This window comes from Opisthocomus hoazin, chromosome 2 (assembly GCF_030867145.1).
Source record: "Opisthocomus hoazin isolate bOpiHoa1 chromosome 2, bOpiHoa1.hap1, whole genome shotgun sequence".
NCBI classification, from domain to species: Eukaryota; Metazoa; Chordata; class Aves; order Opisthocomiformes; family Opisthocomidae; genus Opisthocomus; species Opisthocomus hoazin.
Window position 1 is genome coordinate 131,551,717 of NC_134415.1, and position 26,147 is coordinate 131,577,863.

General features: G+C 51.7%; 1 protein-coding gene across 6 annotated transcripts in view; it reads left to right on the top strand.

Annotated features, from left to right (window-relative positions):
• OTOF (otoferlin) overlaps nt 1-26,147 on the top strand; it is a 130,558-nt gene that overhangs the window by 51,838 nt on the left and 52,573 nt on the right. For 3 of the 6 annotated variants that reach the window (XM_075415111.1, XM_075415112.1, XM_075415114.1), the window contains exons 6-15: nt 6,237-6,272; nt 8,362-8,397; nt 9,397-9,417; nt 10,557-10,604; nt 12,859-12,888; nt 19,616-19,689; nt 22,168-22,294; nt 22,601-22,655; nt 25,282-25,413; nt 25,876-25,938. In XM_075415111.1, the coding sequence (XP_075271226.1) occupies nt 6,237-6,272; nt 8,362-8,397; nt 9,397-9,417; nt 10,557-10,604; nt 12,859-12,888; nt 19,616-19,689; nt 22,168-22,294; nt 22,601-22,655; nt 25,282-25,413; nt 25,876-25,938 (622 nt within the window). The remainder of the gene's footprint in view (nt 1-6,236; nt 6,273-8,361; nt 8,398-9,396; nt 9,418-10,556; nt 10,605-12,858; nt 12,889-19,615; nt 19,690-22,167; nt 22,295-22,600; nt 22,656-25,281; nt 25,414-25,875; nt 25,939-26,147) is intronic. The other 3 variants (XM_075415116.1, XM_075415117.1, XM_075415115.1) reach the window with 2 other exon arrangements.

Below are 26,147 nucleotides of genomic sequence, written 5' to 3' on the forward strand. Positions count from 1 at the left end.
CTCAGCCAAAGGAAGGAGCATCCTGGGGGAAAATGCTCAACTTGTGTGGGTCCAGTGACGGCAGAAAGAGCATGAGGGTGGTTCTTCCTACACACAGCTCTGATGGGGAGCTCATTTCTCATGGTAGCTCCCCATGCAGTCTGTCACCAAGTGCCTCAAGCTTCACTAGCATGAAGATATTGACTTTCCATCATGGGAATTTATGGCCACATCTGTACTGGTAAATACCCCAGTCAAGTTTCATTAATTAGACAGTGCCAGTCCAAGCACCTGAAGCACCCACAACCTTAACAAATTTTTAGGACAATCTTTGAGAGGGTTTTGGCTGCCCAGTACTGCCCCAAATGTAGGGTCAGGAGGTGCAACAGCCACTGGCCAGTCCCTAGGAGCAGGTTAGGGATTGCCCATCCAAACCATTACCATGAGTATGATGCTTGCCAGGCAGTTTGGCTTCAAAGGCAGGGACTGTCCCCCTGAGCTTTTATTTTCATAGCTGTAGCACGTGCCCAGTCAGCAGGACACTCACATCTGTTCCTGCACGTGCCCCAGGCTGTGGATGCGTCTGGGATGTCTGGGTGCCTGGAGATGGAGAGACAGTTGCCTCTGACAAGGCTGCTGGATGACTGGGAGTCCCCCAAAAGCTCAAATGCCACTTGGGTCAAGCCCAGATGCGGGGGCCATCCCTCCACACGTTGGATGGGGCATTGCTGTGCAATTCCTGCAGCTTCCCCTGGGTACCACTGCTCGGTGTGGGGACTGAGATGTGCAGCCCTGCTGTGCCACCTCGACCTTTGGACCTGGACACACTGAGGAAGCCAGATTCAATGCCAGGTGCAGCTCCTGCCTTGTTTTCAAGTTTTGGGTCAGGTTCGGAATGAGCTGCTCATCATTTTGGCACAGGACAGCCAAAAATCACAATTCTGCAAGGCAGCAGTGAGATACGCTGTAGTGATAAGGGGAGAGAAACCCCGGGTCTGACTGGGTGGGAGTTCAGCTCCTGTCCCTGGAGATGCTTAAGTACAAGCTGGATCCACATTCGAGGAAGGGTTTGTGGTGAGCTGATCCCCCCTGGGGAAGAAGTTGGACTTGAAATCTTCTCAGCAGCACTTTTGCCTGTCATTCTGTGTGTCTCCCCAGTCTGTTTCCATCCTCTGTGTCCCCCGGGGGAGGCTCAGAATCCAAATGAAGGCAGCGGAAAGACCTCCCTGGATTTCCACAGCCTTTCTGTCAACACTGTCTCCATCGCAAAGCTGTTTACCTCCTCTCCTGGCTCATTAGGGACATTATTTTGTTATTCAGCTGATTCTCTTTCCTGAGGGGATGCAGGGGGGAGGAAACAAACAGACCTTGAAATGGGAAAAGCAGCAGCAACAACACGGAATGTATAAACAGGGCTGGGCTTGCCAAGTGCTTCTCGTTCGCTTGCAGCCGAAGAGAGGTGCCAGCGATGCTGGCGAGACACGGGTTGGAAACCTGTGCTGGCAGTGGGGATTATATCAGAGTTATTTGCAGCCAGGTTCAGTCCCTGTGCTGCCAGGAGGAGACACACACCTTGGAGAGAAACACCAGATTTGCTCTTGTAACCACCCCGTGCCCAGAGCAACAACTTCAGTTCATAAAAGATGTTTGCACAAGGTGAATTCTCGTGTTTTCTGGACAAAATCTCAGGTGAGGGAATAAGGCGGGGGAGGCAGAAGCTTGTACGGGGTAAATACATCACCCAAAGGGAAGCACAGGAACGGGCTGGGCTCTGACACAATAAAAGGCAGAAAAAACTGTAGAGCATAGTCACGATTCGCTGCTGCAGTCAAGGAGGTGTCCAAACCCCTCGTCCGTGCTGGGCAGGGGTTGAGGAGTGGCCCCCTGAGCATCACCACAGCTGGATGCCACGGAGCAGAGAGGTCAAGCGAGGCCCCTCTGCTGCCAGCATCCCCATCGCTGCCACCGCCCCTCCACTGCCAGCACCTCCATTTGCCCGGCCAAGCCAACAGCCAGGTCAGGGCATGGATCCACCCGGCAAAAAAAGCCAAACAGAAAATAAATAACTGCTCTGGGCCTTTATTTATTTGTTTTTCAAAACTGAATCACTTCCAGTTCACAGTGGGACCACACGCTGACCACCAAGCTGGCTCCAAACCTTGCACCACCTTTGCTGTTGACTCGTAGCCTGAAACTGGCTGAGCTCCTGCCTGGAGTCAGACTTTGCGTTTTTGCGCAGAAGCTCCGACCTTTGTGCAGGCAGATGTGAAAGTCTGGCCAAGTTACTGGCCAGGGTCACCTGCCTCCAGTGGCTCAGAGGTGGGGAGGTCCTTCTGTCCAGGGCTGTCGGAGGAGGTACCCAGTGCTCTAGGGAAAGCTGGTGGGGATGTCTGGGACGTTATGGTTACACAGCAGTGAGCAAGGGATGCCAGGTCTTCCATCTCCGCTAGTTTGTGCTTTGTCATAGAATCATCAACCACAGACTGGTTTGGGTGGGAAGGGACCTTTCCAGGCCACCCAGTCCAACCCCCTGCCATGGACAGGGACATCTCCAACCAGATCAGGGTGCTCAGAGCCCCATCCAATCTGACCTGGAATGGTTCCAGCAATGGGGCGTTTCCCACCTCTCTGGGCAACCTGGGCCAGGGTCTCACCACCCTCAGAATAAACAATTTCTTCCTTAGATCCAGTCCAAATCTCCCCTCTTTCAGTCTAAAGTCATCACCCCTTGTCCTATCACTCCATGCCCTTGTCAAAAGTCCCTCTGCAGCCTTCTTGTAGGCCCTTTCAGGTACTGGAAGTCTGCAATAAGGTCTCCCCAGAGCCTTCTCTTCTCCAGGCTAGACAGCCCCAGCTCTCTCAGCCTTTCCTCACTGCAGAGGTGTTCCAGCCTCTTATCTCCTGTATCTCCCTTAGCAAAAACTAGATCTGAAAGCCCTGTCGCGACGCGCGTTGTGCAGGGACCACCCTGCCCTCAGCATTAGGAACAAATTCTTAAGGGATGGCCATTTCCTCCCATAAAGTCCCAGCAGAATTCCTGGCATCCAAATTCAGATGTAAAGCTCTTTTTGCTATTTTTTCCTCCGTGACAAGGAAAAGTACCCAAAGGCCTGGAGCACCTCCCCAGCTTCCCATTAATGATCCAGGCAGAGGCAAATAGCACACCGAGAAATCAGGCTGCAGTCAACAGACCTGCAGGAAGGTTTGTTGGAGGCTGCTGCCTCACTGGAAATATTCTTCTTAAAACATAACCGTGCTTCCTGATGGCTTGACCCTTGCCTGCTGATGGATCTTCTGGGAGCCTGGGCTTATTCTCTGGTTGCACACATGGTGCTTTCGCGCAGTGACAGCATCATTATTGGCATTTAACCTTGCCAAGACTGTGAACCAGTTAGTATCAGCATAGTCCAACTCCACCTCTGGTTTTTTTCCACCCCCCTGGAAGAGCTTGTATTATTTGCCATCCAGATATGTGACAACTTTTCTTACGTGCCTTCCCAGGCTCCCTCAACATTAAACAGAGACCAATGGGGCATCTTCACAGGTCGTTTGTCCCCCTCAGACCCAAGCCCAAGGCGGGTGGAGGATCCCTCATCCACTCTTCACAACACTTCTTCATGCGGGCTTCAGAGAGAGCTCCTGTGCTCATGACACTCTGTAGACCAAAGGAGCTGGGGGGGGAACGGAGAGGTCCTGCAGGACGTCATGGCTGGAGCACCCTCGCCAGGCACAGCATGGCCAGCTCCGTTTTTTTCTGATATCTCCAGTTAGTTTGGCAGCTCTAGTTGTTTTGGCAGCCAGGAACAAGGACTCTTGGTGCCCTGCATTAGACCTCCAGCAGAGGAGATGGGCTCATCTAGACCTCATGGCTCTCTACAGCTTCCAGAGGAGGGGAAGGGGAGAGGGAGGTGCTGAGCTCTTCTGCCTCGGATTCAGGAACAGGATGCATGGGAATGGTCCAAAGCTGCACCAAGGGAGGTTCAGACTGGACATTAGGAAGCATTTCTTTATCAAGAGGGTGGTCAGACATTGAAACAGGCTTCCTAGAGAGGCGGTCGATACCCCAAGCCTGTCAGTATTTAAAAGGCATTTGGACAATGCCCTTAATAATCATAGAATCATAGAATCATGAAGGTTGAAAAAGACCTCTAAGATCATCAAGTCAACCCAACACCACCATGCCTGATAAACCATGTCCCGAAGCGCAATATCTACGTGTTAGAATCTCCCCTCTTTTAGTTTAAAACCATTACCCCTTGTCCTATTGCTACAGGACCTGCTAAAAAGTCTTACCCCAGACGTGGTGACCTGGTTCAACTCCCATCTTTGCAAATGACCTTTCCTATGATCTAAGTAATCTTCCTTCCTTGCTCTGCATTTCTTTCACCCTGTTCCCAGCTTTGAGACCTGGTGGTCTCCTTTTCCACCTGGTCAGTCTGCTGGGACTCAGACATCCCCGAGACGGTTCAGCCCAGAGGACATGCAGCACTGGCAGGTCTGCTAGCAGAGGTACAGCCCTCTCCAGCCCCAGCAGAGCCAGCATGGTCTGGGGCAGCCCTGCCACCTTCCCGTGGAGCACAGCAGTGCCCCAGCCAGCAATTCTTCATCATGGCTTTTGGGGATTGTGCACTAGGGCTTCATCTCATGCTGCCAGCACCAGAGGAAACAGATCCATCTACATCAGCACAGGGTCCACACGCTGCATTTGATCCAGCTCCTGCAGAGCCAAGTTGAGGTCTCTACACCAGGTCCCACCATGCAGGTGACTGGGCTTCGGTGCTCCCAGCAGATCAAAGCCCTACCAAAGCTGAAACCCAGCAGTAAGTCTCTGATGACCATTTCTCACTGTTCATCTTTTCCCATGTGGGCTGCCTCTGGGTTTTGCATGTGAGTTTTTTGTGGCTGGGCAAGTTGGCAGCTGGTTGGAAATGAGACAAGGAGAAGGCAGCTGGTACCAGTGAGGAGGCAGAAAGCCACTAGCACCCCAGCTGAAAAAGCCCCTGGCGAGATCATCAAATCATTGAATCATTAAGGTTGGAAAAGACCTCTAAGATCATCAAGTCCAACCATCACGCCAACACCCTCATGCCTGCTAAACCATGTCCCCAAGTGCCACATCCACACGGTTTTTGAACCCCTCCAGGGATGGGGACTCCCCCACGGCCCTGGGCAGCCTGGGACAAGGTCTGACCACTCTTCCAGTGAAGACATTTTTCCTGATCTCCAGTCTAAACCTCCCCTGATGCAACTTGAGGCCATCGCCTCTCATCGTATCGCTGGTTACTTGGGAGCAGAGACCAACCCCCCCTCACTGCCCCCTCCTGTCAGGGAGCTGGAGAGAGCGATGAGGTCCCCCCTCAGCCTCCTCTTCTCCAGACTGAACAGCCCCAGCTCCCTCAGCAGATTTGTTCTCCAGCCCCCTCCCCAGCCTCGCTGCCCTGCTGTGGACATGCTCCAGCCCCTCCAGGTCCTTCTTGGAGTGAGGGGCCCAAAGCTGAGCACAGCACTCGAGCTGCAGCCTCACCAGTGCCCAGTACAAGGGCACGATCCCCTCTGGCTCCTGATGGCCACACCATTGCTGGTACAAGCCAGGATGCCGTTGGCCTTCTTGCCCACCTGCACACACTGCTGGCTCCTGCTCAGCCGGCTGTCGACCAGCACCCCCAGGGCCTTCTCCGCCGGGCAGCTCTCCAGCCGCTCCTCCCCAAGCCTGGAGCATCGCGTGGGGTTGGTGTGACCCAAGGGCAGGACCCGGCACTTGGCCTTGTTGAACCTATGTTCATGCAGTCAGCCAGGGTGGGGTGAGGGCAGGACTTACCAAGGGAAAAGCAGCTGGTAACTTATCTTACCTCCTTTGAGGCAGCACTGGGCACAGCACTGACCCAACACAGCCTTTTCCAGCCTAAACATCTTTTCTCTTTGAGCAAATTCACCCCAAGCAGAAGGGAGGAGGGGAGGAAGGAGGTCAGGGTGGAGGGGACCAGTTCACTTCCATCCTAGTGTGGAGCTCGGCCAGCCAAATAACCACAGAAAACCAGCCTGGGTCATGCACAGATCCTGCAGGCACATGGATTTCCAGTGCAGGGCAGGTGTGGGTTTTCAGACATGCATGGAGTGGTTTGCTGTGCTGGTATGTTCTGAAGTTCTTCCTGTACTGAAGCGAATCATCCTGGTTTTTAAAATGCTGACAACAATGGAAGAGCCCTCTATCTTTGTATCACAGTGGGTTTTTTTCTCTCTCTCTGTAAATGCCCTAGCCTTGGAGATGATGGAGAAGAAGAGCACCACACTAGGTAAATACCCACACCAGCCCTGCTCAGACAGTGGTCCTGAAATCATAGAATCATGGAATCATAGAATCATAGGTTGGAAAAGACCTCTAAGTTCATCGAGTCCAACCATCCACCCAACACCATCATTCCTACTAAACCATATCCTGAAGTGCCACATCTACACGTTTTTTAAACACCTCTGCAGTGCTGAGACTTGTTCAAAGTCTTGCTCTCCAGAGAGCACTTCCTTAAATCCAGGCTTAAACGTCAAAACTTGGAGACCCAGATCTGTCAAGTCTAGATTCATGTGTTTGTCTGGGGCTCGGAGGCTTGAACCCCACTCACCCTATGCAGCACCCATATGATGAAGAAAGCCAGGGCACAGGGGGTAGCACCTTCCCAGCTCTTAGGTCATTAGCATGGTCCCTACCATGGCTTTGGCTCCATATATGCCTGGGGTAGTTTATCACAGCACAGGGACTATGATACGATAGAGCAGGGACCACCCCCAACAAACAGCCTGGGTGTAGTCAGTGGAGAGAAGGGACTTTCTCTGTACAGACACAAGCTGTGTCATGGCCAGAGAATGAGCCTTGGCGCATTTGTTTACCCATATAGACTTAACCTTAGATTCCCTCTGTGATGGGCGTTTCCAGAGGTGGTTGAGGGAGAGCGGGGATCCTGCTGGACTGCCAAAATTTGGGTGGGATAGGGCTGTGCATGTCACGGCTCCTGACCGTCTTGAAACTGAGATCCCAGGAAGCATCACCTGATAGCTGTTGACCTTGAAATATTCATGGGCAGAACTCTGCAGCCGAAAGCAATCTGGTCATGGTCAATTATTGATTGAGTCTTTTCTTGTGTGTGCCCAGTGGATCCAAGACATGTCTGACTGGGTTCAGACCTCCGCCTGCCACTAATTAACCCTGCAGGTCACTTGCTCCAAAGCTGGGGTCATTGCCAAGCACTGGAGTTGAACTTGGTGATGAAAATACCCATGGCAGGAGGCTGGGAGAGGCAGGACTCCCTGCTTCTGCCAGGCCTGGGCACCTCCCTGGTCAGTTTGGGCTGGTCAACAGTGCAAACACATTTTCTTGGCACTATTGCTGCTCACGGTGGCTTTCCAGAGTTGCTGTGGCTATGGAGAGGTAGAAATTAGGTAGTGCTGTGAGGTGCATCCCAGCACCATACTGCTTGGCCCTAGGAAGCTCAGCAAGGCTTCCTGCTATGATCCCAACCTTCCTAGTTTGCCCCTATAGTCAAGGAAGGAGGAACCTCCGAGGGGATGGTTATGCACATAGGATCTGACTCAGCCTTTGGATGTGTGTGTTCTCCATCCTTGGCTGTCGTAGAAGACTAGTGTAGACAGGTTCATAGCCTCTGTGTCCAAGTACAAAAGGAGGGTCCAAAATTGCTAACTCAGGTGTGGCATTTGGGCACACATCTTAGGGGTGTCACACACTAGACCATTGCCTCCATCAGCATAACCAGGCAAGCAACAAGGTCCTTTTCACCCTGAGCAAAGTGAAATGATCTCCCAAAAACTATCAGCCCCTGTCCTTTTTGCAACCCTTCATTAAACTGCTGAGAAAAAAATGCATCCAGAGGACCCTGAAAAGCAGGAAAAGGGCTAGGAAAAGGTGTTCAAAGCAATGGCCTGGGTGCTGCTCCAAGTCCCAAGACAGAGCCTCCAGCAGCGTTGGATATTTCTGTTAGCACCTGTGATCTAGATTGACCCAAAACTGTTCCAGTGTAGGAGATCTTCCAGGTCTAGCAGGAGCAACGGGTGATGCCGGCTGCTGGGGTGGTGGCATCTCTTATGCCCTGTGCCAGAAGTTCTGATCCTGTCACCAGCCAGCTTATTCCTAGGGACACTGTGAGTGGAGCACCCTAGCCTGGGTGCACACAACTGAAGTTACCAGCCATCATCTGTCTTGGAGCACCCTGTGGCAGGGAGCTGTGGCTTGGACACACCACCACCCATCCCTGGAAAGGATGTCCCTGCACTCACCAGGTCCATGCTTCCCTTGCTGCTGGTGGGTTGCTTTCAGAAGCCTGACTCTGGTATTATTTTTTTTCTCTCTCTCTTTCTCTTCGGTGCCTCACTCAGGATTAAGTTTAACGATGGATACAAGTCAGTAGCAAGGTACCAAAATGTCATGACTGGTGGGATCTTGGCTTTTTTTTTTTTTGGGGGGGGGTGGGTGGCGGTTGTTCTCATCCCAACCCATCCCAGTCACTGCACTTCCCATGAATACGTGAATGTCCAGGCATAAAAACACCCAGGATATCTGGGGTACAGCCCAGTCTGGTTTGAGCTCCCAACCTTCCTTATTTCAAATTAATTCCCAAATCTTAAGCCAGGAGAGCCGGGTATGTAGTCCAGACCTGGGTGAAGCCAGTGGTTCACGCACCAGCATCACAGCACTGCATCTCTGCAAGAGCAGGACAGCACATGTGAGTGCTGGAAGATGGGGCTGAAGCCTGCAAGGGAGGAAGAGCTGTATGGTAGCACATGAGCCCTGTGTTCCAGGAGCTTTCTGTGGGACCCAGCCACACCTACAAACCTCCTCCATGTCACATTGCAAAGGAGAGGCAGGTCCTGTGGTCCATCTACAGCCAAATCCGACAAAATATGATGATGATCACACCATCTGTAGTGCTAGTGGGCTCCCAAAGGCACAGTGGATAAGAATACAACTGTATAAGTAAATTTAGCTGGCATGGGTGAGTCCAGGACAATGATCCCAGTCCAATCCATCCCTGCAAGTCTGTTCTCCATTGCTGCTGCTCATTATCTGGGGGGAGGTGGAGAAGATGCAGAAGAAACCTGCAGAAGACAGCTGTCCTGCCACTGGCAAGCAGGACTTGGTGGTGGCAAGGAGCTGTAGGACAATGTCTCCTCTGCACCTCACCACACCGAGCTGGCCAAGGCCAGAGTGGGACCTTGCCCTCTGGAGTGCAAAGCACTGAATGAAGCTTCTCGGGATCAGCCCAGGAGGATCCTCCCACGAGGTGGTGGCAGCCGTCAGCCCCTTCCCCTGTCCTGGCCAGGTGCCATGGGTCATGGGGGTGGGGTACATCTGTTTGGGTGGGTTTGTTTCTTCCTCACATTCATCCTCCTGGCTGTGTCTCTTCCAAACAGCGAAGACCCTGAAGATCCCAGGTACTGGGCATGGTAGCCCTGCTTCGCTCAGGCCCTGCGGACATGCTGTGTGCATGCATGTGACATGCGTGTTGGCGTACCAATCCCTGCATGGTGTTTGGACCCAGGGAAATGTCCTAACTGCTTCCTGCCCCCTCCTTCATGGGAGGAAGAGCTTTCTCATGTTCACTCCATCCCCTCCTCCCCAAAGAGCAGGGCTTCTTTGTACTTGGTCTACTTTCCCCTGTGCCCACCAGGGACATGCTTCCTTCTGTTCAGGAGCCTTCCAAAGGAGCTTTGAGGATAGTATTTGTCTGTCTGCCTAGCTATCCATCCATCCATCCGTCCATTCATCCCAATGCAGTTCTCACCATCCACCAATCTGTCCATCTGTCCATCAGTCCATCTCAGTACAGCCCTATGCATCCATGCATCTCATTGCATTTCTTTCCATCCATCACTGAAATTCTGACCATCCATTCATCCATCCATCCATCCATCCACCCACCCGTCCGTCCATCCATCCATCCATCCATCCATCCATCCATCCATCCATTCATTCATCCATCCGTCTGTCCGTCCATCCATCCATCCATCCATCCATCCATCCAGTCATTCATCCATCCGTCTGTCCGTCCATCCATCCATCCATCCATCCATCCATCCATCCATCCATCCATCCATCCATCCATCCATCCCATCCATCCATCCATCCATCCATCCATCCATCCATCCCAATACAGGTCTCTCTATCTGTTTGTTCACACCAGTGCCATTCCATCTACCCACGCATCCATCTTCCTGTGATATTATCTGTCCACCCATCTATGTATAACACCAGCCAGCCCAGTGTCATATGATTTATCCATCCATGCTCTTCTTCCATCCGTTGTTCTAACTTGTTTGTGCAGGCTCACTTCTCCCTTCTCATCCCAGCACCACCAGTACTGACACTACCTCTGCACCCAGTTCCCTGGATGCCAGAGGGTTAGGAATCCCCTTTGCAGCAAGATCTCCCTCTGGCATGCTTGCAAGTTGGGTCTCGGTGATTGCTTGGTGCATGTTGCTCATGGGGGTTTTGAGGGGAGAAGGTGGGCAAGGGTTTTTGTCCCTGCAGCAGGACGAATTGTGTCTGAATGAATTGCTCTTTGTGATTGCAGAGCTAAGGCTAAGGGGAAAGAGAAAAGACACCTCGTGTTACCATTCAGGTACCCTGACCCCCTCCACCCCTGCTTGAGCCCAGGCTCACTTCCCAGCTCCAGCCCTTCTCAGCAGCGTTACTGCATCCCCCTGAAATGGCTGCAGGGCAGGACCTCAAGTCCATCTGTGCTAGTGAGAGTGCTTAAGACCAAGTTGTTTGAAGGTGTAAGATGAGAATTCTTTGGTGGTGCCACTAATAGGAAATCTGTGCCCTTTTCTGGCACCCAGAGCCCAACCCGTGGCTGTCTGCAGTCAGAGAGGCACCTTTTGCAGTGAAGGTTGGAGGGAAAGAGGGGCGAGGGATAAAGGAGGGGAGGGAGAAAGGGTTAATCTGGTGTTAGCTGCTCCACCAGCCCCTTGGGGAAGGCTCTGTGGACCTCCCACCTAGTGCAATCAGCTCGTTCACCTAGGCACTGAAGATCCGAGTGACCAGGACCCACAGCACCATGCATTGCTGCACTGGGAGCCAGGAGAGCAGAGTTGCCGGAGGAGGGAGATGCTCAGAGCAGGAGGGCAGCCAAAGCTACTTTCTTGCATCCCTTGTCCAGGACACATTTACACCAGCGAAGTGAAAAGGGGAAGGATGCAGGAGCAGGCACTGCCCTGTCCCACCCCCCCAAAGGATGCTGCTCCCCATCCTGGCATGGGAGGGACCAGACGCTCTGGCACTCCCAGGGCAGTTTGGATGGGCACTGGTGGGGAGCAAGAGGTTTCCAGCCCAGTTGCAGTGGGGAAGGGTCTTGCACCAGTGAGTTGCTCGGGGAGATGCAGCTGCTGGTCCCTACAGCCACGCAGAGGGCTTGTGCCTTCAGAGCCAGCCAAACCAGCCATGCTCGGGGTGAGGTGGTGACGAGCCGTGGCTTTGCAGGGAGCTCGGACCACACGCATGAGCTGCAGGAGAAAGCATGGAGTGATTTAAAACCTCTCCCCGCACTGGGCAGGGGCAACAGGGCAGCTTTTACAATGCAGATGAACCAGCTGAGCTGCTGGCACTGGTGTTTTCTTGCTCCCGTGACAAGCTCAGCTGGCAAGGGAATAATTTCTGCTGGTTTGCTCTCAGAGCAAGTGTCGGTGCAGGGAAAGAGCAGGACTGCTTGTTTCAGAAGCAGCTTCTGGATGGATTTCCTTGGCCGTTTTCCAGCCCAGGCTCCAAGCTGATCCCTGCCCATGAACTGGAGGACCCTCTGCTCTTCCCAGACTCCCACCCAGCGCTGGGTCCTGCCTCCTGTCTTGTGCTGGAGCTGGTCTTCTGGACTGCATGTCTCTAGAAACCCATCCAGCAACGCAGTAAACAAAAATGGTTTTTCTGGGTGGTTTTCCAGCAGATCAGTGTACAGGGAGCTGGAGGTCCCTGCTCTGCAGCCATCCTCCTCCTGTCTCATGCCCTCAGCACAGACATGGCCATGGGGTGGAGTAGCAAGCTGTAATTAAAAACCAGCCCTCCTAATTACTTTCTAGAGCTGGTTAATTGCTTTCTCCTCCCCACTTTGCTGATGCATAATTGGGGAGATTAGCCAGGGAAGAAGTAGTGACTGGGGAGGAAAACAGGGAGGCAGGACCCAAACAGAGAAAAGCAGGAGCCGTGAGAGAAGGGAAGCAGGTTCAAAAAGCCAGAGAGCAGAGACAGAGCAGGCATCTGAAAAGCAAAACGGGCAGGTGAGGAGTCGGTGATTCTGTGTGGTGTCAGGGCAGGAGGATGCAGGGTCAGTCTGGGCAGGGGTGAGGACACCCAGCTCCAGCCCATCTCCTCCAGCTGGGCCCTTGCTGGAGGGAGGGTATGAATACGCCTTTGCGGGAGGATAAGGAAGACCACTCACCTCTACCAAAAAGTAGAAGCAGCCTTGTCTCCTGTCCCAGTGGTATCTCCGGTCTGTGCAGGTACCCACTCACATGGGTGCGTGCACAGCTGTAGGGGCTTTACTGGTCCCATACAGGCACCTAGTGAGTGTCCATCACCTCCAGGTCCTCGTGCTGGGAGTTGTGGTTCCTCCAAGCCCCCTAGCCTAGCTGAGGGCAACAGAGAGATGCCACATGCCTAAATCACAGATGTGGGCAGGACGGGGGGAGTTGGGGTCAGCCCTGATGAGGAAGGTTGCCTGTGACCACAGCCCAGGGAGGGGGCACTTGGAGGACTCGTGAGGAGCAGGCAAGCTGCAAAAGGAAGAGCAGCCTCTTCTGAAGTTATGGTCTGATTTGAAGCACTTGAAGTGCACTGAAGCTTTTTTGCCTTTTGTTCCCTTGATGCTTGGCCACCGGCTCCAGCAAAGGCAAAGAGAAGACGAAGGAGCACAAGTAGGTTTGCTCTCGCTGCTCCTTCTCCTCCTTCTTGTTTCCAGCTTTCCTAGCTCCTGTTGCAGCTGACCCGGTACATGGTGTGCTCTCCCTCTCTCTAAAGCTGAGCCTGTCAGCCATGGAGGAGCTTGGGTCTCTTGGATGTGTGTCCTGAGGCCTCAGAGCCTGCAGGGAATATTTATCTATAGCCAAAAAAAATGTGAAAGAGGCTTGGAGTGGTCCATGGTAGCACTGGAAGGGAACTGCGATATCTCAAGAGAAGCCTGGCTCCCATCAGGTATGGATGGGTCCTGGCTGGGGGCAGATTTTCCCAGCTTGGGCATGGACAGCCTGGCCAAGGCTTGGGGTGGGAGAGGGTCTAGGTGCAGGTCATCAGCAGAGGGCTGGGAAAATGGGACTTGGCACAAACTTTAGCTCCTGTGCTCACAGGTCAGGCTGCCACACCATCCACATAGATGAGTTTCTTCGGCTCCTGCCTTCCTTTCAACCCCAGCTGCTTGCATTGATGCCAGACCAGCCTGTGTTTGAGCTTTCTTCCAACAGCAGCTTCCTCAGATCTGCTGAATTTTAATCTTGAGTCTCCTGTGAGCGTAAGCTAATCTCCTGCCGTCCAGGGGACAATCCCTGCAGCCACCACAGGGCACTTTCCAGTCAGTGAGGTCTCTTCTGGCTCATATTTATTGCACTGAAGCTTAAGGACCAGTTTACACAGTATCTTACTGATGGACCCTCCTAATTCATGGTGTAAAGCGAGGAGGCAGAGATGAGTGGGGAAAGGAGAGAAATGTCTTCAAGCAGTCAGCAAGGAGAGGGTAGACTCAAGAAAAGATGGGAAGAGATCTTCCTGCACCGAGCAGCCTGGTCCTTGCTGGCTCCCCTCCCCAGTCTGGCTGCGTGGGGAGGGGCGAGAGGCAGACAGGGTCTGAGGGTTGGGGTCTTCCCCGGGCTCGAGGGCGGTGTGCGCAGGGTGGTCCCATGGGGCTGGCAGTTGGGTCTGTCCCCAGTACAGGTGGGACAACTGGAAGCTTTGTTAGCACAGGGGCGATGGAGGCAGCACCCGCCTGACACGCATAATTCCTGCAAAGAAACGAACCGTGGAAACCTTGTTCCTGGCTCCCAACTCCCCAGTAAAAAGCAATGATTAAAGTGTCCTTTTTAGCCATGAATAATTAACCAGTAACCTGCAACCGGATCTTTAACTAGAAGCTTCCCAGGAGAGAGACTGCTTCCACTTCCCTGCCCATGACTCAAAATCTGTCTGTCCCTCTGTGCTTTCCTCCTGAAGAATCACATGGGTGAAACTCTAAAGCGCAAAGCCAAGTGCTTCTGGGAACAGCAAACTAGATGGAGGATATCTGCTTCACCATCAACTGAATACAATTCATCTGCTCATTCCCATATTAGACACCAGAAAATCCAAGAGGAGAGTGCCGTGGGAGGCTGGGTGGATACTCTGATGTCTAATGCAGGTTTAAGCTTGCTCGGAGACCTGTCCTTCTTTGGCAACAGAGGCGAACTATTCACAGAATAAGAGAATCACACAATGTTTGGGGTTGAAAGGGACCTCTGTGGGTCACCCAGCCCAACCCCCTGCCCAAGCAGGGTCACCCAGAGCAGGGGGCACAGCACCGTGGCCAGGGGGGTCTTGAATATCTCCAGAGAGGGAGACTCCACTGCCTCCCTGGGCAGCCTGGGCCAGGGCTCCGTCACCCTCAGAGGGAAGAAGTTCTTCCTCGGGTTCAGCTGGAACTTCCCAGGCTTCAGTTTGTGCCCGTTGCCCCTTGTCCTGTCGCTGGGCACCACTGCAAAGAGTCTGGCCCCGTCCTCCTGACCCCCACCCTGCAGATATTTGTAAGCATTTATAAGGTCCTCTCTCAGCCTTCTCTTCTTCAGGCTGAACAAGCCCAGCTCCCTCAGCCTTTCCTTGTAGGAGAGAAGCTCCAGTCCCCTCCTCATCCTCGCAGCCCTCCGCTGGGCTCTCTCCAGTAGCTCCTCATCTTTCTTGAACTGGGGAGCCCAGCACTGGACACAGCACTGCAGATGGGGCCTCCCCAGGGCAGAGTAGAGGGGAAGGAGAATCTCCTTCGACCTGTTTGCCACACTCCTCCTAATGCATTCCAGGATTCCATTGGCCTTCTTGGCAGCCAGGGCACGCTGCTGGCTCATGGTTAACCTGTCATCCACCAGGACACCCACGTCCCTCTCTGCACAGCCGCTCTCCAGCAGGTCCACCCCAAGCCTGTACTGATACATGGGGTTGTTCCTCCCCAGGTGCAGGACCCTGCCCTTGCCCTTGTTGAACCTCATCAGGTTCCTCTCTGCCCAGCTTTCCAGCCTGTCCAGGTCACACTGAATGGCAGCACAGCCTTCTGGTGTATCTACCACTCCTCCCAGTTTTGTGCCGAAATTCACTCCCCCGCCCCCAATCTGCAGGACCCCAGTTTTGACCGTGCTGCCAAATTGGGTTGCAGTGGGCCAGCATCTGGTTTGGAGGGGAGCAGGTGAGCGGGTAGCAGCATCCTCTCCAGCGTCTCATTTTTTTAGGAAACCAAGCTAAACCCAGGCTTTGGCAAAGCGGGGGCTCTGGGTGCCACCACGCAGCCTGTGTTGGCATCTCAGGTTCTCGGGTCCTCATGTATTATTCATGTGGGGACGGTGTCAGCTCGCTGCCAGCAGCAGCTTCCCATCTGCACCGTCGGATGCCTGTTAGGAGCAGCGGAGGTGTTGGCACAACCCTTGTTTAATGCTGCAAAGACCCTGCTGTGTCTGGAGAGGAGGCTTGGCCAGGGTCTCCATCCCTGCTCGGTACCGACCTGCACGTGGGGCTCGGCCCTCGGCGCCAGGATGGATGCACCACCCTAGACGTGCCGCTGGCCGCTCTCCTGTCTCGGCTGAGCTCTTCCAGCATCTCCTCCTGGGGGAAGGCAAGTCCTGGACAGCCGGCGGGTGAAGGTAGCACCCCCAAGGGATGGGAAGGGGGAGGTTTGTAGGATGTGACAGTGCTCTCCTGGTTTGCAAAAGGTGGCAGAAGGGGCTTGGGAAGGAGCTTGGGGGACGAGAGTGAGCCACTGGACATCTGCCTCCAAAGCATCTGGGAGGGCTCCTTCCTCGTCCTTCACTGCTTCTTCCCTTCTCCTCAGCGCATACCAAGTATGCTGCCAAAATCCACCAAAATCCACTGTTTTTATTTTTTCTTCTATTCTTTTTTTTTTTCTTCTTGGTGACCTCCAGACTCCATTGTTTCCTAGATATTTGCCTCCCTGGGACTCCAGACCACCGCAATAATACCAGTAAGGGCAGTGGTGAAGGAAGGAGGCAGTACCAGAGGTTGTAACTGGGGCTGTGGAGAGCGGCAGGGAGGTGTGGCTGGGATGAGGGCATGGGGACAGCACCTGAAGTTTTATGCCACCGAAGGACCTTGTGCCCTGTGGACTCTGCTCTCCGAACCAGCTAGAGCCCAGGCTAGTCTCGTGGATATGCTTGAGGCTGTCAGGTTATTTCCTACTTCTGGGACCTCTTCTGCAGTAAAACTGTCACTGGGGACACACGAGAGGTTCCTGCCACTGATGTCCCCAGGACTTTTTCTGAGGGTCAGCTGGCAGCGAGGGGTCATCGCTCAGGGAGGGGATGGGGGTGACGCTGGCTCCCATGTGCATCCCTCTGGAAGGAGCTGGGTTGGACTGGTGCTGCTGGGAGGGGGCTCAGTGCAAGTTCCTTGGACCAGGTCCTTAATCCCAGTCTTGTTCCACGTGGCCCAAAACCAGCTTCATCCTTTTACTGATAGTGGCATCAGAGGCTTTGCTAACCAGGACCCAGCGTGTCCTCACTGCCCAAGCAAGGACCTTCTTATTTTGGGTCTTGGTACAGGACCAGCACTGTCAGTGTCTTCCCTGCAGAGTCGTACTGGCTCCAGCACCAGTTGCTCTTCAGCTTTGTTTTCCTTCCCAAGGAACCTCAGAAACTCCTGGGATAGATGCAGTGATTTTGTCTCTAACCATCCACAAGAAAACTGCCTGCATTCCAGCTCTGGGGCTGGTGGGATTTTTTTTTTTTTTCCCTTCATTTTTAAGGAATTAATTGGAAAGAAGGTAGTGTAACCGACCGTGGAGGTGTGTTGTCTTCTCAAGGGGCCACCGTGTTTGCTGGGTTTCCCGCAGCTGCTGGAAGGAAACTCAGTGGTGGAGAGCGGTCTCGGAGCAGAATTTCACAGCCTGAGCTGTTACAGCATCTGTTCATGAAAAAATGAGTTTGCAAATAGCTTAAAATTGTTACTTCCCCTGTAGCACCTCGAGGTAGATGTTTCCTGGCAGGATTACAGCTATGGAAACCTCGCCCTCATCTTTCTTCCTTCTATCCTTTGAGAAACTGCCCTTTCACTGAGGATCCTGTGAATTAATCACAGTTAGCAGAGACTGCCCTGAGGCCCAAGCATTGCTTTAGTCCCAATAAAACCTCAGCTATAAATAATTCCTCTATCTAATGCTGGCCTTCTGTCCCAGCTGAATTCCCCCCTCCCTTGGTGAAGAAGTTATCCTCCTATTCTTATTTTTCTTCCCGTTTACTCTAGGTCTGTCAGCAACCTGAAAACTTCCAGTCGTTATTTAAGACAACGAATGCATCAGGCTGGCTACAACGCCAGGACTTCTTTGGCTTGAAAAAAAAAAAATAGGGTGCAACTTCATCCTTTGGCCCTGGGCAGATGTCATCAAAGCTGAGGCCGGGCGATCCTGCAGCATCATGGCTGTCACCTGGCTCGTGGGCAGCACGTCCCAATCCTGCTGCGTCCAGGGCTGGTGCTGAGCCCTGGTAGAGAGCTTGCAGGTGAGCTCCAGGCTGGAGGTGAGCTCCAGGCTGGAGGCGAGGTTCCCCCTTGCTTGCAAGCTGGCCCAAGAACATGCCCATTAAACCTGCAAGGTTTCTGCAAAGAGCAGCACTTTCAGGTAATGGGAATTTTCCAACAACAACAAAAAATTCCCCTTCATATTTGCCACTTTCTGCTCTTGGAACAGTCACAGGTCATTGCCTTCAAGTCTCTTCTCCAGCTGTTTGCTCTTGAATATCAGAACAGAGTTATCACACGGTCTGACTTATGCTTTGTGCTGGTTTCAGGTTTACAGATGCTACGGAGTTTTTTTCTGCTGAGGTTTTCAGCTGAATCTTCAGGCTAAAAATCCACTTTACATCCAGACTCTTTGGCTTTCACCAGGGTAGCTCAGAACCTCCCACCTCATTGCAACAGCAGCGTGGGCTTGCCTCCAAATACCAGGGAACGGTCTCCTGAAAATACCTGCAGGGCTCTAATTGTGTTTAACAATCTCTGCCCTGTTGCTGGATCTGCATTGGAGAGCAATCCAGGTTGCCGTGCAGAAATCCTGTCGTATACACAAATACAGCGTTTGGTAAATCTGCTGTGCGTGTTTGTAACAAACACCAGGTAACGTGCCCAGACTGTCAAGGCACTTGTGCTTGCGTGGGCTGATTTCTGAGCCGGAGCGACAGCCCTAGCCCCACCGAAGCATTCGGAGCCAGGAGTTAAACGTCTTAAACTCGCCTTGAAATGACGGGTATTTTTAGATAGCAACTGGCAAGCTGTTTGCAAGCTACTGTTTTATCAGCCAACTCAACCCAAACTTCCCTGAGTGGATTTGCTCCCCAGTTCAAGAAGGATGAAGAGCTACTGGAGAGAGTCCAGCGGAGGGCTACAAGGATGGTGAGGGGACTGGAGCATCTCCACTACGAGGAGAGGTTGAGGGAACTGGGCTTGTTCAGCCTGGAGAAGAGAAGGCTGCGAGGGGACCTTATAAATGCCTACAAATATCTGAAGGGTGGGTGTCAGGAGGATGGGGCCAAGCTCTTTTCTGTGGTGCCCAGTGACAGGACAAGGGGCAATGGGCACAAACTGAGGCACAGGAAGTTCCGTCTGAACATGAGGAAGAACTTCTTCCCTCTGAGGGTGACAGAGCACTGGAACAGGCTGCCCAGGGAGGTTGTGGAGTCTCCTTCTCTGGAGATATTCAAGACCCGCCTGGACAAGATCCTGTGCAGCCTGCTGTAGGTGACCCTGCTTCGGCAGGGGGGTTGGACTAGATGACCCACAGAGGTCCCTTCCAACCCCTACTATTCTGTGATTCTGTGATTTGACCCCAGGCCAGACTGCAGACAGGGAGCTCAGACTGACCTGGTGCTGGTGCTCACCACGCTGGAGGGGGAAAAATCACGTTGCTGCAACGGGCTGCGGAAAAAAAATGGGATCTGCACAGGTTTGCTAGCCAGAGAGGTTATTGATTTTTCACAGCAAGGTGGTGGGACACTTTGATTTTTCGTAAATGGTTTTAGGTAACCGCCCTGGGGAGCAACTGCAGAAACTGGTCAGGAGAGATGAGAAGTCTGGGCGCAGCGGGGCCAGCAGCGGAGATGGGAGGGATGGGCATGCTGTGCTCCAGCCTTGTGTTTTATCCCAAATTGTGGCATTCTCTGTGGAAAAAAAAAAAAAAAACAAAAAAAAGAGACCCAAGACTCCAAGGCAGTGCGTTTAGCTGCGATCTTGAGTCTGCCCTGTGGCATGTTTGCAGCAGCCCCTGCTAAGTCTTTCAGCTGGTGTTTCCTCTTTTGCTTTTGAGCTGTGGAAGGCTGCTCTTCCAACCTTTAAGTTCCAGAAAACAGACTGAAAATACAGTAATTGATGGCTTTTGGTTTGTTTTTTTTTTTCTCCCTCTTCTTCTTCCAGAGCCGGGAAGGGAGTTTTTTCAGCCATGAAGCTTGGCAAGACGCGTCCGTCAAAGGATGACCATCGGAAGCAAGGTATGTTGTACCTGGGAGGAGGTTGTTCCCTGCTCCACTGCTGCTTTTTGGCTGTCCTCCACATCCCAGGAAAGCACCTGGGAGACCCCATCAAATCACAGCCTGGTTTGGGTGGGAAGGGACCTTTCCAGGCCATTCAGTCCAACCCCCTGCCATGGGCAGGGACATCTCCAACCAGATCAGGGTGCTCAGAGCCCCGTCTAACCTGGCCTTGAATGTTTCCAGGGATGGGGCATCTCCCACCTCTCTGGGCAACCTGGGCCAGGGTCTCACCACCCTCAGCATAAACAATTTCTTCCTTAGATCCAGTATAAATGTCCCTTCTTCTAGTTTAAAACCATTACTCCTCGTCCAGTTGCTACAGGCCCTGCTAGAAAGTCTGTCCCCAAAGTGGCTCACGTCGGGCACAGCGCATCAGTAACTTGGGGGTTAGACAGGGACCTTTGGGTTCTTGGGAGGAGACCTGGGGAGAGGGGCAGGAATGGATGGAGAGAGGCTCCCGCTGAAGGCTTGGCGAGATGTCACCCACCTTGTGCAACTGGGGCAACACCCGGGTGTCATGCAGGCAGCTTCCAGCTTAATTTTTAGGGATGATTTGCAAATGTGACAACGCAAAGCAGGATTTAGCCCTTGCTGGGTGCAGCTGCTGCAGGGCTGCCTGTGCCCCGGACTCGGCACCGTGGCGGGGCTGAAATCAGATGCCATTCTGGAAACGCACAAGAGGGCCAGCGATCGGAAATTCGTTGTTGTTGCCATTCAGACCAAGGGATTGGGTTTCAACGGCAAAGAAATGGGGGAATGCATGTTTGTGGGCAAGGACCAAGTGTTGCTTTAGATAGCGTTTCTGGGCAGATCTCCACTGTTTTTCTGCTAGGTTTCAGGATAGGAAAAGGGGGATTTGGCTTGGGACACCAGTGTAGGTAGAGGCACTGGCAGCCCGTGGGAAGGAATGGCATTGGAACCTGGGTGGCCTCCATCTCTCCCCAGTGCCTGGGCGTTCATCTCGTGATTAAAGCTTCACACAAGGCTGTGGGGAAAGCAGCTGGGATGCAAAGACAGGAACAAGGTGTGCAGGAACACAGCAGAGTGCCTTCACAGATGGGGATTTACCCATAGTTGGGGAATGGTTGCAACACAGCTGCTATATTGCTTGGTGTGGGCAGTGCTGCACAGCCATGGGGCTCCTTCTTCCACCTTCCCTCTCCAATCCCACACTCCCTGGCAGCTGGTATTACCATGGCAATCGCTTCTTCCCCAGCCATCCACGTACCTCTGGCTTTCACACCTCACCAGGGCTCTACTGTATTAACCCCAGCCTCATCTCTCGGCTTCAGTGCTGTCTTGGTCGTGATTCCTACCCTTGGTCTGGTCAGCTGGTGGTGGGATGTGTTGCACCCTGTGACTGAAGGGTGACATGCATTGAATTTCTCCTGTCAGACTACACGCTGCAGTTCTTGTTGCGCTTCCCAAGGGTCAAGCGTCAGCATGTAGGTGATGGAGATGCTAGCACAAGTTCTATGGCTGCAAAAGCCTTTTCCCAGAGCCCCCAGAATGTGGAGGGGAACTCCTTGTTGGCCAAGCCATCACCCCTCTTGTGCCATGGTCTGCTCTCCTTATGTAATCCCATACAGACTCAGGTCAAACAAACCCACTGAATCGCCCAAAATCAATCTGGGAAGGTATGAGCTTGCCCGCCCACTTGCACGTGGCAGGATCAACACTGTTTATGTCCTTCCTGGCTGGTGTGACTCTGGTTCAATCTCAGAAACTCCCAGTGAGAATGAGGACACTTTTTCCCCACCCAACGTGCAGCACTGTGTCTCTCTCCACCCTGATGGAAAGCTTTTCCTAACACCTAGCCTAGACCTCACTCTCTTCAGCTGAAGCCTACAGTATCTCAGAAAACCAGGCCAGACTACAGTGAAAAACCTGATTTCTGGTCTCCTGGAGCATGCTGGTCTCCTGGAGCAAGCTACGAGCTTGCCCAGGTTGGTGAAGAGACAGAGAACCCGTTTCCCAGGAGCATCTGTTTCCCAAGTGGGATCTGGGGTCTTGACTTTCCCTGCAGCATTTTTTCTCCTTGGGAAATGACCCCTTTCTCCTGTTTTTTCAGACCTATGTATCCCATAACTAGACGGATGGTTGTCTTTGCAACTGCTTTTCTGGTAGCTAGAGCATTCGAGCAAGAGTTGCAGCTCTTTCTCCCCTTGAAGTCTGGGGTGTTTGTCATTTTGTGTTTTGTTTTTGCTTTCACAAAACCATATACAGGCATGTTGCCCAGGCAGAGCAATGCGTCATAGGAGGCAATACCAATTTTAATCCCTTTATAGACCAGGTTGTCTGTGACCTGAACTGGTGACCATTGTTCCTTGTGTTATCAGGTGAGGTTGATAGGACGTATTGGTTACCTTACTCTTCACCTTTAATTATTCACCGAGTGGAAACAATAACTGACATTCTTTTGTCTCCTTTATGCAGATGAACCTGCTGTTTTGGAGGCAGAAGACCTGGACCGAAAAGCCATGAGACTGGGATGTGGACTGGAGCCAGACACCATCTCCTTGGCCTCTGTCACTGCTGTTACCACCAATGTCTCGAATAAGAGGTGAGGTCCAGATGTGAGCTTGTGCAAGCCAGGAGATGAGGGCACGCTAGCAGGCACCCCACAACCCTGTGTCCGGGTGGGGTATGTTGGAAACCACATCGCCCCATGCAGACAGAGTTTTTTTTTAAATACCCAACATGCTACAAAGAGCACGGATGTTCGGTGGGGTTTCACAGCCCCCGGGGTTTACATTCCTCAGATTAAAAGAGGTCAGGAGCTTAGAGGGGTGACCCTGCAAATGCCCTGTCATAGCTTGAAGCAAGCCCATCTGTGGTTTGACTGAGGGTTTCTTCTGCCCCTCCAAAGGTCCAAGCCTGACATCAAAATGGAGCCGAGTGCTGGGAGGCCAATGGATTACCAGGTAGGTGACAACGCTGTGTCCCCAAACTCAGCTCACGAGGGTGACAACTCAGGGGGTGGGGGAACCGTTTTGCAGGGAACAAGTTTGTGTTGGGTTTCAAGGTACTGTAGTCACAAAGCACGACTTCCCAAGAGCTGCTATTTAAACGGTTGAGTGACAAGCTCGAGATGAAGTAATTAGCTTGTTTTGCTCTTCATCAGGTGAAGCCCAGAAAGCCCAGATTAATCTGTGACTGAAACAGGCTACCTCCTATACAGTCCTCTTACTTCCCAAGAGCTTTCAGTATGATGTTTAGTATTCAAGCTCGGTGAGCCCTGGCTGGCAGTAGGTTGCTGACTGGATTTCCTCAGATAGAATCACAACCTGATTTGGGTGGGAAGGGACCTTTCAAGGCCACACAGTCTGACCCCCTGCCATGGGCAAGGACATCTCCAACCAGATCAGGGTGCTTAGAGCCCATCCGACCTGACTTTGAATGTTTCCAGGGATGGGGCATTGACCACATTTCTGGGCAACCTGGGCCAGTGTTTCACCACCCTCATCATAAACAATTTCTTCTTTAGATCCAGTCTGAATCTCCCCTCTTTCAGTTTAAAACCATCACCCCTTGTCCTACTACTTTATCTAGAGTCAGAAGAACCACACATTTAGTTTCCCAAGGCTCAGATAATCCATGATGCTCCCTCTTCTTTTACTAGCTGGTGCCAGCCTGATTCATAAGTTTGCTCCTCTTCTCATTTTTGCAAGTCGTGCTGACTCAGCAGCAATTTAGCTTTATGTCCTCACCTCTCAGCACAGCAACACGTTCCTGGGGATATCTCGGAACAATGCAAATAATGATTTTTTGTTAGAGATTTATTGCAGAACATTTGCAGCATCCACTGCGGACAAAATCGTGAGGCTTACAGGGAATGAGTGTGCTGGGTTCAAGAGGGGAGAACATAAAGAACATAAAGAGGAGGGGGAAGGTGCAAAACAAATTAGAACCAAGAGGCAGAAGGAACACAAGGTCCAGTTATTTGGCCACAGGAAACAGGAGGATCACAAGGGTGGTGTTAATGGAGAACGGCTAATTTCTGGAGGATTTTTCAGCACTAGGCTGGTTCACGAATAAGGTACTTGCCTGGTCGACCTCCTTATATGTGCCTTCCTTTGGCAACTGGCTTTTGTGGAACATCTGAGAATGAGAGGAAAGGACTTTATCTTCCAGGTGCATTTGCACCTCAGATCTTCTGCACTGGGTCTTTTGGGCAATGGTAAATGCCAGGCGGCCTCGCTCCCTTCCTCGGAGGGCTCAGCTACCCTCTGTCGGCTGCCTTTTGGGAGCACGTTAGAACAGAAGAGAATATTTCAGCTTAAATTATCACAGCATCCCAGCAACATCTTGTGTTTTTTTCTTTTTTTTTTTTTTTTTTGACTGGAACCTGAGACTCTTTTAAAGAGATTGAAAGTCAAGCCTTTAATATGTTACCAAAATGAAATTTCACCAGAATTACCCACAAAGACAATAGCTGAATTTTTAATAGGTTTCTATTATCCACCATTAGATGACTTAAGAGAAAGCTGAGTTCAAGTTACAAAAATGATTAATATGATAGTTGGAGAAGGCATGTGTAAATTAACTCATCTGTTAAGCTTCAAGGTAGCCCGGACTGAAAGTTCATGTTATTAAAAGAAAAAAAAAAAAAACAAACAAACTTAAAGGATACCCAAATTCACTATGCTTTGAAACCTGGAGGTTACCTGTCCTGCCACCACCTTATGATAGATGTTACTGAGATGACTCTAGAAAAATGGCTGCTTGGAACTGAAAAGATTTGTTCCCTACATGGAATTACACCTTGGTTTTTATTTAAGAAATTTAGGTATAATCTAAGCAGGAATTCCTAATATACATTTAATATTGCAAGGAAGGAATTTAGATATGATTTTAATACCTGACATTAATTTAATGTCACAAGGTGGATTGAATTGTGAATAACAAACTTCTGTGCCATAAATACATGCAAATGTTTCATCTGGATGATTTGCTCATATTCTGTTTTAAGTAGTTTATTTTTCATATATCACGTACAGGAGTGGCTACCTTGAAGCTTAAGAGATGAGTTAATTTACACATACCTTCTCTAGCTATCATTAATTTAATTAAGTAAAATTGCATGTGTGTATGCATGCATATAGGATGGTTGAACCACGAAGTGGTGGAGAATACTGAAGAAAGAATAAAGCATAGAATAGAATATTTTGTTTGGAAGGGACCTACAGTCCTCATCCCCTTGTGTTTTCTAGCAGAAGCAAGGGACGCCAGCCAGGGTCTCACCAACTAAGCCTCCCTCCCACAGCTTGGCTAAATACATTTGACTTTACACCTTGTGTGAAGCCACCCATGCTCTGGGGCTGAAGCAACAGGGATGTCCGGGGTCTCCTTCATCCCAAACGGCGTTGCAGCTTGCTCTGGCTTGTCCGAGAAGCTCAGTGTCTTTGGTGTGACAAGCAGAGCCCAGGGCTGCCACCACCACACTGAAAATGCCTCAAGAAAGGGGAGATGGGTGGACAGGGATTAAGGTAGCGAGCGGCATCTGATGCTGATCTCAGGAGGTGAAGATGTGTGAATCCCTCTCCCCAGGTCAGCATCACCATCATCGAGGCCCGGCAGCTGGTTGGGCTCAACATGGACCCTGTGGTCTGCGTGGAGGTTGGAGAGGAAAAGAAATACACGTCCATGAAGGAATCGACGAATTGCCCTTACTACAATGAGGTGGGTCTGTCCTCCGGTGATGCTCACGGCTACCTGCTCCTCAGGGTCTACAATGCAGTTAGTCAATTAAATGTGATTTCTTGTCACTTGGTGGTTTGTTTCTTTTTTTCTTCTGTCACCTCTTGTCAGAATAAGATGAAATCTCAAACCACGCAGAAGGAGAAATGAAGCCTTTGCCCTCGGGTATTTTGCAAAAATGGTAAAAAGTGCACTCACTTGATCTGTGCTAAATTCTTCTCAGTTTTCCTAAGAAGTTAGTGCTTCCTTCCTGTTCCCCAGACTGCGGAGGCTGTCAGTGCTGGGGCTCGAGTGGATGTATTCCGCCTGTGACATGTGCGGCAGCATGCTCCTCCAGGCAGCCGCAGATTCTCCAGCTGGAGCGTTGCACCATCATACTGCCTTTCAACCCAAAAGGAGCCCACCCTGGGTCTCCCACCTTCACAAACATTCTTTCTCTTTCAGTACTTCGTCTTTGATTTCCACGTCCCCCCAGATGTCATGTTCGACAAGATCATCAAGCTGTCTGTAAGTGAGCATGGTTGTGTTGTCCTTCTCCTGGGGATTTGGAAGAAATTAGCCCGTTCTACGTATGCACTGGGGATGGATTTAAGATCTTGATGCAAAACCTCCAACAGGAGCCAAGGTGCTCGGTCCTAAGAGCCTCAGCTCTTTTGCAGATCCCCAATTGCTGACCTTCATTGCTGGGGCCACACAGCTCCACTCCTGCATTCGCG